Source organism: Alosa alosa, chromosome 3 (genome assembly GCF_017589495.1).
Source record: "Alosa alosa isolate M-15738 ecotype Scorff River chromosome 3, AALO_Geno_1.1, whole genome shotgun sequence".
Classification (NCBI taxonomy): domain Eukaryota; kingdom Metazoa; phylum Chordata; class Actinopteri; order Clupeiformes; family Clupeidae; genus Alosa; species Alosa alosa.
The window spans coordinates 26,765,930-26,785,944 of NC_063191.1; the positions used below are offsets into that span (position 1 = coordinate 26,765,930).

The 20,015-nt window shown below is 47.1% G+C and overlaps 1 protein-coding gene across 1 annotated transcript in view; it reads right to left on the minus strand.

Moving 5' to 3' along the window:
* Positions 1 to 1,158: 1,158 nt before the first annotated feature.
* The window catches only part of nck2a (NCK adaptor protein 2a), a 37,985-nt gene continuing 19,128 nt past the window's right edge, over positions 1,159 to 20,015 (minus strand). The window contains exons 2-5 of the mRNA XM_048240156.1: positions 13,571 to 13,812; positions 3,785 to 4,475; positions 3,581 to 3,716; positions 1,159 to 2,806 (exon numbers count right to left, since the gene is read on the minus strand). Of these exons, the coding sequence (XP_048096113.1) occupies positions 2,612 to 2,806; positions 3,581 to 3,716; positions 3,785 to 4,475; positions 13,571 to 13,796 (1,248 nt within the window). The 5' untranslated portion in view covers positions 13,797 to 13,812 and the 3' untranslated portion in view covers positions 1,159 to 2,611. The remainder of the gene's footprint in view (positions 2,807 to 3,580; positions 3,717 to 3,784; positions 4,476 to 13,570; positions 13,813 to 20,015) is intronic.

The following is a 20,015-nucleotide window of genomic DNA, read 5'->3' on the forward strand; positions in this document are numbered from 1 at the left end:
AATAAAATGATTACATTCTTGACTGTTATTACATTTTTGGCCATTATTACATTATTGGCTGCTACAATGTGTTTTGTTTAAATTGAGTAAACAACTGCATTTAAAAGCTTTGTTTACAAGACAGATATGTATGCTGCACTTCAGAAACGATTTGGTAAGATCACAACACAAAATTAAGTTTGATTTAATTTCTGGTTACGCCTGTGGAAGCAGAAAAATGGCAAGTTCAGAAACAGCCAACAGCTAGATCAGCCAGGAGCTACAGTGCTAGGGGGCATCTTTCTGTAAGGGGGGCCATCCACACAGAGACGCTTTTGGTTTAAACACACATGTTTTGCATGTTTGTATAAAGCTGCCATAAAGCTTTTGGTGAATTTCTGAAACAGAAACAGTGCCACCTATAGGCCTGGAATATGAAGTAACGTGTTGAGTCGTGTTGCTACGCAAATATTCTTGAAACGATTCCAGGGAAGACGGGGAAAAAAGATTGTTTTGGTACGTGTGGACTAGGCCTAAAGCTCTATGTTAAAATGCCATTTTCCTTTACGACCAAACTGTTCTCAGATGCTTTCTGCTAACTGATCAGATGCACTTCCTGATCATCTGCACTACCCAGTTGACAGAGCACTCTTTGGGTGAGTAGGCTACTATTGCTCCTTGTAGTAAGGTTCCTGTCCATTGTTGGACAAATGGGGATCCTATGAAGTAAACCTCCCGTCATTCTCCTAAGAACAGACAGAATGGGCATGGTGTCAATTTAGGCATCATTGCTCAATTGAGCTTCTCTGAAGCTCCATTTGGGCTTTTTAAGCTCTAACTCGGGACTATTCAGGCCTTTTGGGCCCTAGAGGAATATGTGGACACACATAATTGGAGCTAGTGTCAAGAATCTCCATTTTAGAGTGCTGCTGTTCACTGGGTATTTGACTAAGGATCACTGAGTGACACATTTTAATTTAATTATTCCATTTTATGTACTTTACATTTAAAAAAATAAAATAAACTATTGCCCTTTTATGCTTTTATTTACTATTATTCATTGTTTTTTTTATGTAAAGCACATTGAATGTACACCGATATATGAAATGCACTATATAAATAAATGTACCTTGCCACACAAATTCAACTTATTTGAAAGAGGACAGAAAAAAGTCATTATTGTTATTCTGCAAAACTTTTATTGAACAAAAGTATTTCAATTCTCACCACACTGTCTGCAGCACAGTACCATTATGTTGATCTAAGTGATTCATAAAACGCACATGATCTCTCTCTCTCTCTTCATATATATTTATATATAGAATATGTATATTTATGTACATACAGTGGAAAGAGGAATTAAATAACATTGTTCAATAACATTCAGACATTATATTCCATATAAAAAGCAGATAAACTCATCAATCAACACTCTTACTGGTAAACAGTTGGTTTGTAGCCAAGTTCAATCAAACTGAGAAAAAAAAATCATTACGGTTTTCTTATTACTTCTGAATTAACACACATCATAATCAGTGTTACATGAGTGTTACCCTGGAAGATTGCGCATGAGTGAAAATGTGTATGTGTGTGTGTGTGTGAGAGAGAGTGTGATTCTGTGTGTGTGTGTGTGTGTGTGTGTGTGTGTGTGTAAGATAATGATTTTAGATTTTAGCAGTACTAGAGGTGGCTGGCACATATGGTTGTAGGTTGACAGACATTCATACTTTGCTGAGCTACAGAAGCCCCCCTTATCGCTATTTCTCCCAAGTAATTCAAGGTATCCTGAAATAATGTTTTCCCAACATTTATTTGTCACTGTCAGAGACCATCAGTTGGCTTGGCTTCCTGTGACTTAACTAATTTGTATGCTTATTGCATTGACAATAACTTATCCAGATTTTTGATAACCCAATTTTCAACCAAGGATTCAATTAACAGAAAGTTCCTTGTGTTTTCTACATCAAGCGATTCCAACTTCAGCATTGAGCCAGCCAATCCAACATCATTTTCAGCACTTTCTTTCTCTCTCTCTCTCTCTCTCTCTCTCAGTCAATGGCACAGACAGAGGGCAATTCAGCAGGTGTTCAGAAGTCCAGAATACAAAAAAAAAAAAAAAAAAAAAAACATCACAGAGGTTAACGCACACCTCAGACCAAGCACAACAGGAGAGAAGACGAGGTGGCCCCAGCCAAGGCAGAGAGTGCTGACAACGGTCACTTCGTGAAAAGATAGGGTCACATGTTCATGAGTAATGCTAAAAAGTTTAGAAAACAAACAAACAAACAAACAAAAACTATTTGACAACAAGACAGACAGGCATCATTGACAGTTTAAATAAAAGAGGGAGACAGGGGCAGAAGCCCGCCTCAAACAGTTTCTGAAACGGTCCACAGGGGTCAGTGGGCTCAATGTGGAAGGGGGTTGGTTGCCTGTGCACTCCTGCAGGCCTGGGACTCTGGCCCCATCCCCACCCCCATGGGGTCCCCATAGTCTGGGCCCTCAAGTCTGACGAGCTCAACAGGAAGCTAAAGAAGAAGAAAAGGAGAGGAAGAGGTGACTGTGGGTGGGTAGAGCATCTGGGGCAGGCTGTGTGTGTGTGTGTGTGTGTGTGGTCAGGGGGGGGGATCGCTCAGGCCAGGGCCTTGACCAGGTAGAGCTTGTCTCCGTGCTCGCTGGTGAAGATGGGCGCTCTCTTGTAGTGCTCCAGCAGCTCGTCCATGCTGGGGAAGCGGCGCTGGCCGATGCCGTAGGCGCCGTCCAGCAGCTGCACCTTGAAGTGCTTGTTCTTCCCTTCTGCCTTCAGCGACACGGAGAAGTCACTCGGCTAAGAGAGAAGAGGGTAAAAGAGGATTTGTGTTTAGTTTTAAGGCAAACATTCTCCAATCAAATAAATCAATCACTTGGGTTTCTTCCTTCTGTCTACCTTAGTACACCACTACAACAGAAATCAGAAATTTTTAAAAAAAATGTCTGATCCCCCAGAGGTCAAACCTTGTGCAGCTTTGGAGTAACCTTTTGAGTAATGTTGCTGGACAACCACTCAAGGTTTCATGTGTTCTGTTTGGATGACCATGAGAATTTGCCTAATGATGATAGAAGTTCTCCAGAGAGAGGATGTTGCTCAGGAACACTACCTAGCAACACCTAACAACATTACTCATGAAATTGCCTTGCATGTCATCAGCTTAAATGTACCACAAGGGGGTGCACTTGCCTAAGCTTTAAAATCCATTGAGTTGTAAAATGGTAAAATGTGGTTTAACACTGACCCACTGTAAGCAGTATTCATTATAAAAATAATAAAGCTCATATTTTAGGGAGAACCTTGTTTATTCTTTCAACAGTGACACATTCTTGTGCCCTCATCTGACTCCTTGCAGTCCCTTCCTGGCCTCTCTTTTCAGGCAATCATATGCAAATATGAATCATATGCATCATATGCGAATCATATGCAAATATATGAAATCCCTCATTTCCATGAAGAGATTATTTACCTGACTTTACTTGGGTAATAGAATACAGTGAAGACATTCATTATATTTCTACTCCATTACATGGAAGCGGCAAAGCCTTCGGTTATGGCCGTCTCTGCACTCACCGAGGACTCGCTGTCGCGCACCAGGAAGTCTCCCTCCTCGCCCCTCTCGTTGAGCACGCACTCGGCCTGGTGCCGCGTCACCGCGCCGTAGTACCAGTCCTTCCCCGCAAACTTGCCTGGTCGCCGGGGGTCGCGGAGGGCACCGCCACGTAAAGCGAGCGCCGTCGCTGAGCCGCCCACGAAAGCCGCCCGCGGAGTGTGTGGTAGCCCCTGCCCGGCACCACCGACGCCCCGGCCGCTGACACCGCGTCGGATCCGTCATTCAGGATGGCCACATAGTTCTTGGGCACGAGGCCCACGAGGCCGCGGGCGTTGCGGCAGCGCCACCACTCGGGGTCGTTCTCGGGCTTCTCCAACACGTCCATGGTCTCCCCCTTCTCGAAGTTCAACTCCTCCTCCGTCATGGAGCTGAACGGGTAGAGCGTCTGGACCACGTGGAGGACACCGGCAGACCGTCCGCCGCCGCCGCCCCCTGGTCGCCCGCCGGCCGTGGCCCAGCCGTTGGACACGATGACCCCCGAGGACGAGACGGATGGCGCCTGCTGGGAGCCGTATCCCAGGCCCACGTCTCCGCCACCGTCGAGGCCGCCCGCGGTCATCTCCTCCTGGACGTAGTTGGAGGGGAACCAGCCGACGCGTCCGGCGTGGCTGCCACGCCACCAGCCGTCGCTGCACTTCTCCATGACGACCACGCGCGCGCCCTTCACCAGCGTCAGCTCGTCGTCGCGCTCCGCCGCATACGAGAACTTGACCACAGCGGGGATGCTCAGGTCATAGATGCGCTCCGCGCCAGAGGTCAGCGTGCCCATGCCCCCACCGCCGCCGCCGTTGGACGGGTACTCGCCGTCCGTGCTGGGTGTCGGCGAGGCGCTGGTCTTCCGTCGAGTCTTAAAGCCTGGGAGAGAGAGAGAGAGAGAGAGAGAGAGAGAGAGAGAGAGAGAATTTAATCAACAAGTCAGAACTAAAATCTACCCTAAGAGTAAACCAATCCAAGAAATAAATCACGTCACTGAATGTTTGATGAAAAGACTGGTCAAGAGGCGGCGATTCAGTGATAAAGTCAAAACCTTCAATCTTCAGTCGATTACCAATCTGACAGGTAACAATCCAGCCTACAGGGGACAAACACGAGCAGACAAAGAGGCTGGGGGTGTGGTCATAGTGTACATGCAGAACTGTCTGGCTGGAATACTGCTGTATTCATTGGCCTGGTCGCTTTATGGAACCACACACAGAGAGACACAGAGAGAATGATTTTCTTCATTAAAATAATTAGCATTCCATTAATTATACAAGTTTTTTTATTTATAGTCATCCCTAAACATCTGCATAATACAGCATAGAGTGGGGTATGGGACACACATGCACGCATTCTTTCTCTGAGACCCACACACACACACACACTGCATTAAGTGCATTTTGGATGGCGAGCTGGAAGTTGATTAGCATGCAGGAGGGAGGATGGGGAAGCAAACTGCTGGCTGATCCAGTGGGAGCGCAGATCTAATTGAGATGGCAGGCCCTAGTGGAGGCCCAGCAGGGAGATCAACATTACAGCCCAGGTCTCTCATAGGCCAGGGAGAGAGAGGGAAGGAGGGAGAGAGAGGGAAGGAGGGAGAGGGAGGAGGAGGGAGAGGGAGGGAGGGTGGAGAGGTAAAGAGATAGAAAGGGAAAGTAAGTGAGAGGGAAGGTGGGGGGATGAAGCTATGGGTATAAGAGAGAGAGAGAGGCTGAGAGAGGAGAGAAGAAGAGAGAAGAGAGGAGAGGAGAGAAGAGGAGGAGGAGAGGAGAGGAGAGAAGAAGAGAAGAGAGAAGAGGAGAAGAGAAGAAGAGAGGAGAGGAGAAGAGAGGAGAAGAGGAGAGAAGAAGAGAGGAGAAGAGAAGAGAGAAGAGAGAAGAAGAGAGGAGAGGAGAAGAGAGGAGAAGAGAGGAGAGAAGAAGAGAGGAGAGGAGAAGAGAAGAGAGAAGAGGAGAGAAGAAGAGAGGAGAGGAGAAGAGAAGGGAGAGCAAGAGCCAAAAGGGACGGAAAGCTGCATAGACCAGACTGGAAGGCGAGTGTGATGATGAAGATGAAGATGATGATGATGATGATTGCAGGTGGGCATCCTGAAAAGTTGACCGTATGACAGAATGAGAGGTAGAGAGGGACGCAACTGTGCAGTGGAGATCCGCGATTCCAATTAATATACAACTGTTGAGCATGCCAGACACAACCCCCCCCAACAACACACACACACACACAAACATACATCAACCCCCACACACACACACACACACACACACACCGAAACATTCCACATGCTGTAAATGAGGTATTGTCTACGCTGGCATTTCTGAGAGGTAAAAAATACATCTATGCCAAAGCATATTGATGCATCCCGACTCCTATTTAAGAGTCTGTAAATGGGCCAGGTTGCACTGCCGGCTGCTAAAGTAGGTCTCTGTCCTGTCATCAGACGTCTCCGCAGATGGATGAAAAAGGCGGCCTCCACCTTTGTGAGAACATAAAACACCCTCCTCGTTTCTCTGTGCCTATTTCCACTGCTAGCAGCCAGCCAGCTCCGGTACCTTCAACCACACACACACACACACACACACACACACACACACACACAGGATGTGACTATGAGAGAGAAAAGAGGAAGGGTTTGTTCTTGTGCGCTTAGGCTGTGCTGGAGCTCATCTGTGGAAACCTCCAATCCCAGCTCACCACCCCGCCCCCACCACCATCCCTGAACGACTGTTCTGAGGTCAGTCGAGCGCAATGATGCTCCAAATCGGCTCCATAATGGCAAGGGTCGGAGAGTTCAGGTACGGAGGGGAAGAAAGGAGAACAGAGAAAAGAGAGGGGGGGGTGATTTGAGTATTAAGGCTTTGAAATAATAGTGAACGCAGACTTTAGGGAGACAGAGAGAGAGAGAGAGAGAGAGAGGGATGGATAGCCCTTAAAAATGTGAATAGGATGAGAAAGACCTCTCTCTTTCACTCACACACACACACACACAATAAAATGCACTCTCTCAAATCACTACAAAGGCACTCACTCTACAGCGCAGGGACAGGAGCATCTGAAGAGCTCTCAGCAGATGACTCACAGTGAAAACACGGCCAGATCTGCTGTCTTCAGGACCAATTAAACACTATTAACGAGGACACGAAAGAGCCTGCCAACCACATGGTGGCTAGCATGAGAGAGCTCTTCAGCACACACACACACACACACACACACACACACATTAAATATTCACCGTGCGTTTGCTCCACATCGCAAACAGACAGGTGTTAAAACGCAAACACGCGGGGGGGGTCACAAAAACAAAGTCACAAAAGAAAGTTTATTTGGGGGGAAAACTTTGGTTTTAAGTGAGCATGCTGGAGAAGGAAAGGGAGGCAGTGGTGCTGCTGTTTAGGTGTGGGTGGGGTTGGTTGGTTCCTTTTTGTGCCTTTGAAGACTGATACATTAGCTGTTTTACACACACACACACACACACACACAGAGAAACAGAGAGAGAGAGAGGGAGAAAGAGAGAGCGAGAGGGGGAGGGAGAGAGAGAGGGAGGGAGATAGGGCCTCTTTGCTAAGGGAGGTGGTTGGGAGCCCACATCAGAGGCAGCGGGAGGCCCGGGAAACGAGGATGACAACAGCAAACAGAACACACACCACTGGGAGAGAGCCGGAAATAGAACACGCAACAACAGGGCATATGTGAGAGGAAGCTTTAAGTCAAGGCAGAGAGACAGCCTGAATTGTATATGTATGCGGGTATGTGAGTGAAAGTAACAGTGTGTGTGTGTGTGTGTGTGTGTGTGTGTGTGTGTGTGTGTGTGTGTTGTATTTGACGTGACACAAAGTGAAACCCGAGCTCTTAAGTCTCTTTTAAGTGTCCCACTGAGGGATGGAACTGTCAGAGCGCAAAAGGAAAAGGTCTGTACTGCCGCGTCTCAAGTGACCACAGAAATGCCTTTGCACAGCACAGTGAAGGGAGATAATAGATTCACACACACACACACACACACACACACACACACACTGAGAGAGATAAAAAAAAGAGAGATAGCCTTGCCCACGTTCACAAAGTGTGCACACACACTCATACACACAAAAACACACTCACACAATACAGTCATGCCTACATCCACAAGTACACAAAAGCACACACGGAGCATAATACATTCCTACACCTACTCACACACAAACACACACACACAACTAACTCTTTTCTCTCTCTCTTCTCTCTCTCTCTCTCTCTCTCTCTTAGTTCACTCTTATTTGCACTTCAAGGCACTGGTCTGCTGGGTCCAGAAGGCCGCATTGGCAGCGGAACAGTCCAGTCCTCTTAGCATTCTTCCCCCTCTGCGTCCACATCCACCCCACCAGCCTGCGTCGCGGCAGACACCCATATGGCCATCCCCAAGGAGACCATCCCGAGGTCCACCCCGCGAGCCTCCGCATCCGTCTACCCGCCATTTCAACTCAGGACTCCGAAACCACACGTCCATCTGGACGTCCTGGAGAGAACAGTGCCTCCGGAATAATCCTGTGCGTTAGAGGACGTTAATGGGCACCGTTTGTCCGTCACAGCAGCAGACAGTTTTCAAACTCGGTGGATCAAAGAGCAAAACTTTCAATGCCGTGAGGATACAGTCCGTGAAGTGAACTTAATGGCTATAGTGTTTGTGACATTCTGCCAATGTTCTCAATGGTCATTTTAACAACCCCGAAGCTTGAAGCAGAGGATCGTGGTGAGGAACAACTCTGTGATGTAACCAATCAGGACATAATGAGCCTGTTGGTCAATCACGTCTAAGACAAAACAACATGGTGACATGCATGCAGTGCCCTTGTTGCTCTTCATCTGGATGCTGAGTTCAGCAATACCCTGCCCCTACTACTGTCGTTACCGTTACATTCATGGCCGTTTTGCAGATGCAAACAAGCCCATAAAACCATTAAAGATTAAATAACTTCACATTTCATGGTGACCTATCCTAAATGCAAACTACACTCTGTAGAATCCACATTAGTTAATAGGAAGTCATAAAAACATCACCACAGAGAGAAGCCCTCTTCCAGCCTTAATCCTGATCATATTTAGGGTGTTAGGGAAAGTTGAGTTGAGCTAAGGGAACTGAGGAAGGCCAATCTGACAAGCAGGCATAATGGCCAGAGCAGTAGGGAGACGAGAGAGGGACATACAGTACGGTTAAACAAGAGGTACCAGGCATTAGTGCGGTGCCTCAGGCCAAAGCACAGGCAGGAGAAGTGTGTGAGCTAATATAAAAGCTATGTGCTAACTCGCTTGGGGACCCACAGTCAACCGAGAGCAGCATTACTGTAGCTCCAAAGCTGCAGGCTCACCCAAACAGTGCACCAGTGGGATCAGAGGCAGGCAGCTATCAAAAATATGCTGCAGGGAGACTCTTTTACACATATATATATATATATATATGTGTGTGTGTGTTTGTGTGTGTGTGTGTGTGTATTTATATATATATAAAAATATATATTATATGCATGTGTATGTGTAATATGTATATTTCAGAAGCCAATCTCAGAGGCTAAATAACTTTTCCGCCTTTATGCATAAAGACATGAAACATTCATGAGGGGGCTTTTAAAGTAAACAGAAACAGTACATGACAGCTGCAGAAACCACAACAGTAATGTGCTTGATTCAATTTTCAGCATCCAAAATATAAAATATCACGCAGTCCTATGTGCCATCATGAAAGCTGTATTATTTTCATAAATCCTTCATATGGCTCGCCACTGAGCATCAGATCTGCCTTCATCTGTTTACTAATGCCATGTCAAAGAACCTTAAGATCTTACATCAACATACAGACACGCATACACAAAACAATCTGGCATCAGGTTTCTCAAACAATTCACGTGTGTTGTGTGTGTGTGTGTGTGTGTGTGTGTGTGTGTGTGTGTGTGTGTGTTGAAAATGGAGCTGCAGTGAGAAAGCAGAGGTGTTGCTGCGGTTATCTTTAAAGGAGATTATCGAGTGACAACCGGTGGGAAGCGAGGGGGGAGGGGTTAGTAACCCTGACAACCACCAGTGGAGAACCTGCGTATTGGAATGCACAGACCAATTTCTCCTTCAAATCTCATTGATCCCAGGAGATACCCACAATGCACTGCACTTAGAGGCATTGGCTTTTTTTGTGTGAGTTATATTATTCCTGACCATAGATTCATCTTGGGGGAAAAAAATGTCTGAAGTATTCATATGGTTGGTTCCCCAATCACTAAAGCCCTTCTGGATTCCCATGACCCCCCCCCCTCCCCCCCTTTTCTTATGGGCCTTTTACACACAGATCTACACACTGAAACAAACACACACACACACACACACACACACACACACACACACACACACACACACACACACACACACACACACACACACACACACACACACACACACACACGTCCACCTGTCCTGCACATTTTCAGAGGGGGAGGAAGTGATCCACATACAGAACTACGCCGGTTGATGTGCGACAGCAGCACCCCCTACTCTTCCTCTATTTCTGTCGTGGTGACTGGAGCCCTGGTGTACAGATCTGACCCATATCATCTCAAGCCTCTCCCTGAGGACAGTGCTGTTCTGGAGTGCGCCTTGCAATTACTCCGCTGGAAAAAGACAGGCATCCTCCTCCAGCTTCCTCCAGCGACCGCACCACCCTTTCTGGGGACCGGGAGGAAGGCAGTGAGGAGTGCCCCCCCCCCCCCCTCATTTCAGCCCCACCCTGTGTGCCTTCCTGTTGGATGCCTCATGGGTGGTGTGCATTCAGATGATGCCATTGTTGCTCTAAAATGGCAGGTTGGTCGGAGCTCCATAAGCAGGAGCCTGTAGGATGGATGGGTCTGTCACCTAGAGCAGCAGCTCAAACCAACAAAACAATGGACAAAGGTGTTGAAGGGAAGTTGCTAAAAGATATCTTTTACTTCCTGTTCAAACCGCCTAATCATACAACACCCCAATAAACACACACACACACAAACACAACACACACACACACACACACACACACACACACCGGCTGCAAGTCGAAAACACTTGAGTTTTGCTGTCAGCAGGGCTGTGCTTGCTGTTTGTGGAGCAGAGTTTATTCCATTTAACCCTGTCAGGAGAAATTAAGCATCTTCTTCCTTCCCCTCCCCGGGAGCGCAGGAAATCGATCGCTTCCCCAAAGTTTAAGGCTCATTAAATCTGTGATCTTATGCACCAGTGGACGTGCAGAAGAGAGAGAAAGAGGGAAAGTTAGGACAGAGAGAGAGAGAGAGAGAGAGAGAGAGAGCAAAGGAGAGAGAGAAGCTCTTATTTCAGGCTTTGACAGGAAAATGCTCCAAGCTCAGAAAATCATTCACATCCAGCAGTGGCCAAGGCAATGAAGAGATGTCATCCACAGCACATGTTTATCTCCTCCTTCTCCATCTATCCATGAACACACTCATACAGGGCAGACTGCCATGCAGCCATACATGGCATATACATCCACTCCTTTTTAAAGCCTTTGAAAAGCATGGAGAATTGTACTGCATGAGTGTTCATCAATTTCACAGGTACAGCTACAAAAGTCAAGTGGAGTAGCTGCTGAAATGTCTTTTCAAAAGTCTGGCAACACAAGGCACATTTGTTATGACTGATTTTATCTTGTTTCATTTGCAAGTTGTATACCAAGAAGTGTTGTTTTAAGTGGCCCTACTTTTCCTCAGCCTGATCAAATACATACCACTCATGTTCTTCACAAGATGTATTCCGCTGGTACAGTATATAGTTAATAACTGAGAACTACATGTTTTCATTGCAGCGACTGTGTTCCAAGGCTCCTATAAAACACTATTTTTCTAATCCGTGTAAATATCCCGCACAAATCCTAATCCACCATAATCCCAAACTTGCAAGACAGAATCTTTGTTTCGCCGGGCAAATCTCCATCATTTCCTTCAAGCACCTCTCTCTCTCTCTGTCTGTCTCTCTCTCTCTGTCTGTCTGTCTCTCTCTCTCTCTGTCTGTCTCTCTCTCTCTCTGTCTGTCTGTCTCTCTCTCTCTCTCTCTCTCTCTCTCTCTCTCTCTCTCTCTCTGTCCATCTCTCTCTCTCTCTCTCTGTCTGTCTCTCGCTCTCTCTCATAAAGTCCTGGCCCGCACCGTGAGGCCACTCCTTTCATTCCGCTCAACAGGGCCGAATAATGGGAACTTCATGGGGCGGAACCATAGCGTTTCATTTAGGAGGTAGGGGGGTGGGAGGTAGGAAGGGCGGGGAGATTAGGGGGTGCATGCTGGGCAGAGTAGGGCAGTCCATTAACTCAGACACAGCTGGGGGTCTCCCCTGCAGCTGATGCCCCATCTCCATTCCTGAGCGAGTCCAACCGACCGAACGAACGGGGAGGAGGGTGACCGTGCCGCTTAGAGGCACTTTGCCTCTTTCGTTTGGTGAGAGACGGTCAACACCGCTTCTAAAACGTAACTAGGGCCCATGACGAGATGAATTATTTGAATTATTCCTCTGGTCTGGGAGCGTAAATGTTTCTCTGGTCTGGGAGCGTAAATGTTTCTCTGGTCTGGCTGGTTGCCTGCCTCAAGTCCCTGCTCTACGGTGGCTCAGCTAATTAGCTTAGCAAGCAGGACTGAGGGAAACTAAGCATATCCAATGCTCTTACTGGGGGGAGGAAACATCAGCTTGCATCTAAAAAAGCATATGGACTGACTGCTGTGTTCATTAGTCAAAATGCTTTTTCATTAAGTGGCATTTCCCTCAGTGTCAAGATCGCAGACTCTTCTAACGCACTGAAGACATGACCAGCTTATAGGAGTGAAGCTCGATTTCAAATTTGAAAAATGCACTAGCTGGATTTACTCATTATTTATGTCATATTTATAAGGCACACTTAGTTCTCAGCTGTCTACTGTGGGGACGAGGCAGAGAGATGTTCCAAAACGGAGATATTACACTGACTCCTCAATCAACATCTACTCCTTCAAATATGCAGTGGGACAGCTGCTGGGCAGATACACCTTGCCTAATTTGAGCCTTTTATCTGCTCCATATCCCGATTCAATCAACAAACACACACACACGTGCGCGCACAAGACATCGACGCATCGCCAAGACATCGCTAAGACATTGACAAGACACACACACACCCCTTCTGGGTTACCAGTGTGTCTGGGGCATCAGGGAAGGTGTAGGTGTGTGTGTGTGTGTGTGTGTGTGTGCTTCTGTCTGTGGAGGAGCGTATTCTCCCAGAGCCTGACAGCTCAGAGGAATGGGTGTCTGATGCGGATGGCTAGCACACCCGAAGGAAAGTAGGCCAGGGTCAGGGAGAGGCTGCCTTCTTGCCTGCCTGCTGCACATTTATATTCACACCCTGGGCCAAACTCATCACCGCACCCGCACACAACCAGGAAACAGACATGGGAGACGGAAGACTACAGACACATCTCCCGCTTCTGAGCATGAACTAAATGTGTCAGCATAGCTGGAGAAGGGGAAAAACGCTTTGAATTCATGCAGCTAAAATGAAATCTCAACAATAATAAAACATGAGGTCCTCGTACCGGTATCATCTCCATCATTGTTGCGATAGTATATTTAGCTTAGCACGCAGCAATGCCATTATTCAGGGGTGAGTCAGATATGCCTGCCCAGCCGTACCACCACTTTTTAAGAAGAGCGAATAGTAATGCACATAGATCATGTTCCCCACTGTGCAGGTGCATTAGTAACCTTCCATTATTCATCCACATGGAGCACTTCTGTGCATCTGTACTGTCTACTTGAGGCTGGTTTAAATATGTTTGTGTGCATTACTGTTGGGCCATCAAGCATAGCAGCCACATTTAGTGAACAGGTTTGGTTGCAGTTAGCTGGAAGAATTCTTAATTCTAAACTTGTGCTCTTTAACCGGACATCTGTGAAGTTTAATTATGGAAAAAATGTAACGATAGCACCCTTCAGAAACAGAACTGCAACTCACTCAGAGTATCTTTCAGGTTCTTGACCAGCGAGCCTTTCTTCAGGCTGTTCTTGCGCTCCACGTAGTTGGACGGGACGTAGCCGGTGCGGTTGGCGGCGTTCCGTACACGCCACCACGTCTTGGAGTCGTCCAGAAGCCACAGGCGCTCGTTTTTCCGGATGTCAAGTTCCTGGTCCTGCTGGGCAGTGTAGTCCCACTTGGCTATAACAATCACCTCCTCTGTCATCTTTCATGGAGTCCCTCTGTAAAGAGAGAGAGAGAAAGAGAGAGAGGGAAAGAGAGAGGGAGAGAGAGAAAGAGAGAGAGAGAGAGAGAGAGAGAGAGAGAGTCGGTCAGTCAAGGGGGAAAGGAACGCATGAATAAACCATTTAGACCAGTACCACCAGTACCAGAAAAACGATAAAGACTTTGCTCAAAGTTTGTCTACACATCATGTTTTCATCCCAAAATGAAGATTTTGGATTTTTACACAAAAAAGACACACACACAAAGAAAAACATGTGGGAACATCAGACAGTGGTAATGGTATGGCAGGCCAGAAACGACAAACCCCACGCCACAGCCTGCTAGGTGGGAGAGACAGGTCTGTATCTGTGCCTGTGAGAGACCAAGTGTGTGTGTGATTTGGGGTTTTATGTTTGTGTGTGTCTGTGTCTGTGTGTGTGTGTGTGTGTGTGTATCTGTCTGAGTGTGCCACTCATGATTCATAAATTGTTTTCATGCTTCTTGAGCAGCACAGGTGTTCAAATAAAAGAGTATTTCCTCTAAAGCAGGGAAGACAATGTGTTGGTCTTTGTGTGTCAGCCACCAGAGGAACACCGTACATCCTCCTGGTCCAACATATCAAATATACGTAATCATAATTAAATAACAAGAACTTTGTTATTTACAATCCATGTCCATTTAATATTCCTGAGACCTGCAAAGATCCAACCCAAGGGTTTGGAAAACAAGTGAGGGGACAATCGACCAGAAGGAATTGCTCTGCTCATTAATAAATGGGAGAATAAATCTTTTGCTGAACAATAACATTTGGCGCCCTTCTCCTGAATTGAAATTTCCCTCGGGATATATAAAGTACCTATCTCTCCATCTATTTTCCCCCCTCTCAGTTTATCTCTCTATCTCTCTCTCCATCTATTTTTCTCTCCTTCTCAGTTTATCTCTCCATCTCTCTCTCTCCATCTCTCTCTCTCCATCTCTCTCTCTCCATCTCTCTCTCTCCATCTCTCTGAATGCATAGTGCACCCAGCTGGCGATGAGCGCTGAGGAGGAGAGAAGGGGTGCTGGACAATTAAAAATATATGCACAGGCATGAATAGTAATGGATAGATTAAGAATTGATGGTGTTTCAGGGGAGGCACACTTAAAACGCCTCCCCCCTGCTGGGGAAGACATGAAGCATGGCTACTGAGTAAAACACAGGGCCATTTGTGAGGGCTGAGCGTGCAACTGTGACAGACACACAAATAGGGGCAGAAAGACAGACAGAAACACATACAGACAGACAGACAGACAGACAGACAGAGACAGAAAGAAAGAAAGAGAGAGATGATAAAAGGAAGGAAGGAGAAAGGGAGAGAAACAAGGAAGAAGCAGAGGGGATGTAAAAGGGCTGAAAAAGCCCTATTCATAATTGTGCAATAAAAGTATTTCTACATTTATTGCATTGGAGATGATATAGGACACATGTTAATGCACAGCCGCAGCAAGGGCTCATGGGTAGTCTGAGTCTGCACACATTCCTTCTGTCGCTGCACACATTCCTTCCGTCGCTTGTGCAACCGTGCATTTTTTTCTGGACTTTTCTGTGACCACCTAATTACTTTCCCCACGGGGTTACCAGCACACTCTGACCGAGGCCTTCTTCACATGACATAACCATTACGACACACACACACACACACACACAGGTTGGCAACCCTACGGTGAGATATTGATTCACACTCCCCCCCCACCATAATCACCACCCCTACAGTACCTTTCATTCTGAGCAAGAATTGACTATTTAAGCGCATTTTATTTAATCCTCATTGAAATGACTGAAACACAAAAGGCAGAATCCTACCAGTGGAGCCTCAGCCAACAAAATTAAGAGCAGATAAAAGATTCCATTAGTGGCGGAGGGGGGGGGGATGAAAGGATTTATATCCATTCCAGAATGTGAGTCATAAACGCAAACGCTGCTGTTTCAAAAGGAGCTGTAGCTAGTCTGTCAAAAGGGCGTCATTAATAGGACATTTCAATTAGGAGGAGAGGAGCCGGGTAGAGACTACGCAGAGAGAGGCTGGAGTCCTTCCTGAGCATGCTGCAGAAGGAGAGAAGGAGAGAGGGAAGGGCATAGAGGGAGGCAGGTACAGAGAGAATGAGAGAGGAAACAGAGAGAGAGAGAAAGAGAAAGAGAAATAGTGAGTTATAGAGAGTAGTGAGAGAAAGAGAGAGGGAAAGGTATAGAGAGAGAGAAAGAAAGAAAAAGAGAAAGAGAGAAGTAGAGAGAGGGGTGGAGAGGTAGAGAGAGAGAAAAAGAAAGAGGGAGGGAGGAGTAAAGCATGTGGCTCATACTTTACTGTAAGTGTGACCTCACACCAGTTTTTGGCAGAGAGGGCACATGAGGTATTCTCAAAAGCAAAAAAGCTGTTAGACTGGATATCCTCTCAGTGTGTGTGTGTGTGTGTGTGTGTGTGTGTGTGTGTGTGTGTGTGTGTGTGTGTGTGTGTGGCCTCTATGTGGGTCACTGAAGTAGTAGCAGGCCAAAGCTTGCCTCTGAACAGCTCAAACTCAAAGGAATGTGACAAAGGCACATTGTGACAGACAGAGAGAGCGATGAGAGAGAGAGAGAGACAGAGAGGGAGGGAGAGAGAGAGAGACAGTCCTGGGAAGTGAAACCGATAGCAGTTTAGCTGATTAGCACGCAGCGGCTCAGCCTCCCTCCCGTATCCTGCCGTCAGGGCCACTCTGCTACAGGTCACGGAGCAGAGCTGGACACATGTAGCAACAGCACCACAACACGACTCAGAACAGCGCCGTCTGGCAGACAACAGGAACACAATGGAAACAATGACACACACACACACGCCATGTACACACACATACACACACACGCTATCTCTCTCTCTGTCTCTCTGATGCGTGTGTGTAGTGTGTGTCGGCCATGTCATTCGCCTTGCTGCACAGTGACAGATACCCAGGCACTTCAGGAAGACCGTCTGCATGTGTTTGACACGCGCTCAGTCTAGTGTGTCTGCCCCTGCCTCTCCCTGTCTGTCTGCCTATTTGTCTGTGTCGAACAGTAAAAAAGAAAGACAGAAATGGTGACACAAAGACAGAAATGTTAATACACACTAGGAAAGAAACAGGAAGGGAAATCATAATACATGGTCTTTATTAAACAGTAGATGTCGGTTAAATCACCAAAACAGACCCACAAACAAAAACATAACATATGATAATAATAATAAAAGTATCAAAATCTCTACTTTAATCTCTCGCCCACTCATCAGAGAGCAATATGAGGGATGCCAGTCACTCTGCCTAGATGGGCGCTTAAGTCTTCAGCTGGTCCTCTAGCCCTGCCACTCCAGTCGGCCTCATCAGTATAAGTAAGACTGATGCCTTGGCCATAAAGCTAATCACTCCTGAGGGGCGTCATGCATGGACAAACCGCCATCAGCCTCAGAGCAGCTCTTAAGTGAGGACTACTACCCTCCCTCCTCTCCTCCTCTCCTCTCCCCTTGATTACAAACCAGCATGGCTGCATCGGCTATTAGTCAGGATGCGTAAGGAGAGAGAGAGAGAGAGAGAGAGAGATGGAGAGGAAAAGAGGCCAGTGCCTCCTGACAGCTGGCAGAGTTGGCCTGTCAGTAGGTTAAGTGCCTGAGGTGGCTGCAGACAACACAGACAAGACAGCACTGGCAACAGAATGCTTGTCTAGCTGCAGGCAGCGTGTGTAACCAGATACAGGGGGGGTGAAGATGGAGAGAAGAAATAAATCAAGCCAAGGAGATGGATAGAGAGAAAGAGAGAGAGAGAGAGAGAGAACCACAAAGAGGAGAGGGGTGATGAAGGAGGAAAAGTAAGCTTAGATAGCACCTGACCCGACCTTAACTCATGAAATGCTACTGTGTAGAAAACAGTGCCCTTTAAGCACATGTTATGATGTAGATAGAGTGGTCATGATTAGGACCACAAGGGAGAGGGAGCGATAAATACATTGTGTGTGTGTGTGTGCGTGTGCGTGTGCGTGTGCGCGTGTGTGTGTGTGTGTGTGTGTATACTGTATGTGTGCGTGTGTGTGTGTCTGTCTGTGTGCATGTGTGTGTATACACTCAGGCCTCTGGCTGCTCACTACAGAGGCCGAGGGAGTTGAAAGTAGAAATGAAAGGAGCAACTTTGTGTTTGGCTGCCTAAGCACTTTGCATACAGACACTCTCAAGTCTTTTAACACCACAGGCCAGAGAGAGAGAGAGAGAGAGAGAGAGAGGGGTCAAAAAGAACTCTGTGTCCTCACTCTCTCCTCTCCCCCTCAATCCTTTCCGTTTTATCCATTCTGAGCACGGGCCTAAAACTTACTCTCCCCTCCCTCCCTCCCTCCCTCCCTCTCCCTTTCTCTCCCTTTCTCTCCCTCTCTCTCTCTCTCCCTCTCTCTCCCTCTCACACAGATACACAAACACACTCACTCACTCACTCACTCACTTGCAAAAAAGCCCTCCCGCGCACTCCAACAGGGTGCTGGGAACATGGCTAATGGGCTTTTGGAACTGGTTAAAACACCTCCAGTGGAATCCGTTCTGAGCCGTTTGGCCTGTTCAGAATCCATTACTAAAAACAGGTCAAGGCCTCCACTAACTGGGAACAGTTTTGCCTCCAAAAAAAAACACAGAGAACTACTCAATACCATGTTAAAACACTGGGATCAAACCCACCCACCCTGACACACTCTCTTTCTTTCTTTCTTTCTCTCACACACACACACACACACACACACACACACACACACACACACACACACTTATTCTTGTGTGCAGCCTCCTCCAACTGGAATCCTCCCAGCTAATTAACCTTGACACAGAGCAAAGAGCCCCGGTGCTGGTATTAAAACATCCACATCCGCAGAGCCCGCTCCGCAGCCTGAGACGGAGGGAGAGGAAGAGGCAGAGAGAGAGAGAGCTTGTTACACCGCAACGCAGGGAGGAGTGGAGCATGCGCCCGCCTGACAGACAGACAAGATGCCAGACGACAGAGGAGCTGATCTGAGAGCAGTCGCTTGGAAATGAACGAGCAGAGAGAGGGGGGTGGGCTGGAGGGGATAAGGGTGTGTGTGTGTGTGTGTGTGTGTGTGTGTGTGTGTGTGTGTGTGTGTGTGTGTGTGTGTCAAGGGGAGGGTGGGGGATGATGAAACCGATGGAAAACTGTCATCTCGGGAGGCGTTGAGTGACAGCCGCCAGGTCGCCGTAGCACTCAGCACACCCGCCAGAGGAGCGGACCGAGTGCTCAATCGTGCTCACGCTGGCTGATCAAAGGTGTGTGTGTGTGTGTGTGTGTGTGTGTGTGTGTGTGTGTGTGTGTGTGTGGTGTTCTACAGTCTATTTAATCCATCCACAATACCTTCCAGCTCTAGCCCCAATTATTTGAAAACAGCTAATCAGTGTAAGACTTTATCTCCTGACCTCCCCCAGCCCTGGGAAAGCCTCCCCGCCCATCAGGAGCTCAGGCCAGCTTTCCGGAACATGCATAAATATTTAGAGGGGTCCAATAACAAAAAAAGGAATTCAGCACAGATCATCCTAAAATAATAAACTCAAAAGGGGAAATTAGTGAAAGGAAAACAGAGTTTGTACAAAAGGCCCAGGAGCAAAACTTGGTATTGAACAAAAGAGAGAGAAGTGTATAATACAGTAGTGTAGAGATACTGTATGTAGTCCTCTGATAATACACTCTTGAAACGAATGTGCTGTCCCTATCTGGACACAAAGATGTGTTAAAAACAATGCAAGTTGTGTTGTTTTCAACACATTCGTTTTAAGTGTACCTGTATGATCTCATCATGTTCCTCATGTCTCTCTGCTTCGTAGCCTCTGATGTTCTCCCTGAAGAAACAACCAAACCCGCTCGGCTGTAATGGCGTGCCAGTGTGTGTGATGGTCTGATGGTGTGATGGTCTGCCAGTCGCCCAACTCCTCCCCACCTAAGCTGATATCATGCTCCAGCATGAGCAGACAGCTGCCTTCCCATCTCCATCTGGGAGGCCCATCGGATGAGCTAACATCTGGCAGATGATGTTACAGCCATGGCACCCCCACCCGTATGTGCTAAAGATACATAGAAGATGGCAACGGGAGGTTGGGTGGGTCAGCTGTGCTTCTCTGATGAGCTTTGGCCTTTTAGCAGTCACTTTACTCTACAGTTAAGAGAGATGGGAGAGGAAATGAAGTCAAATAGCCACAAA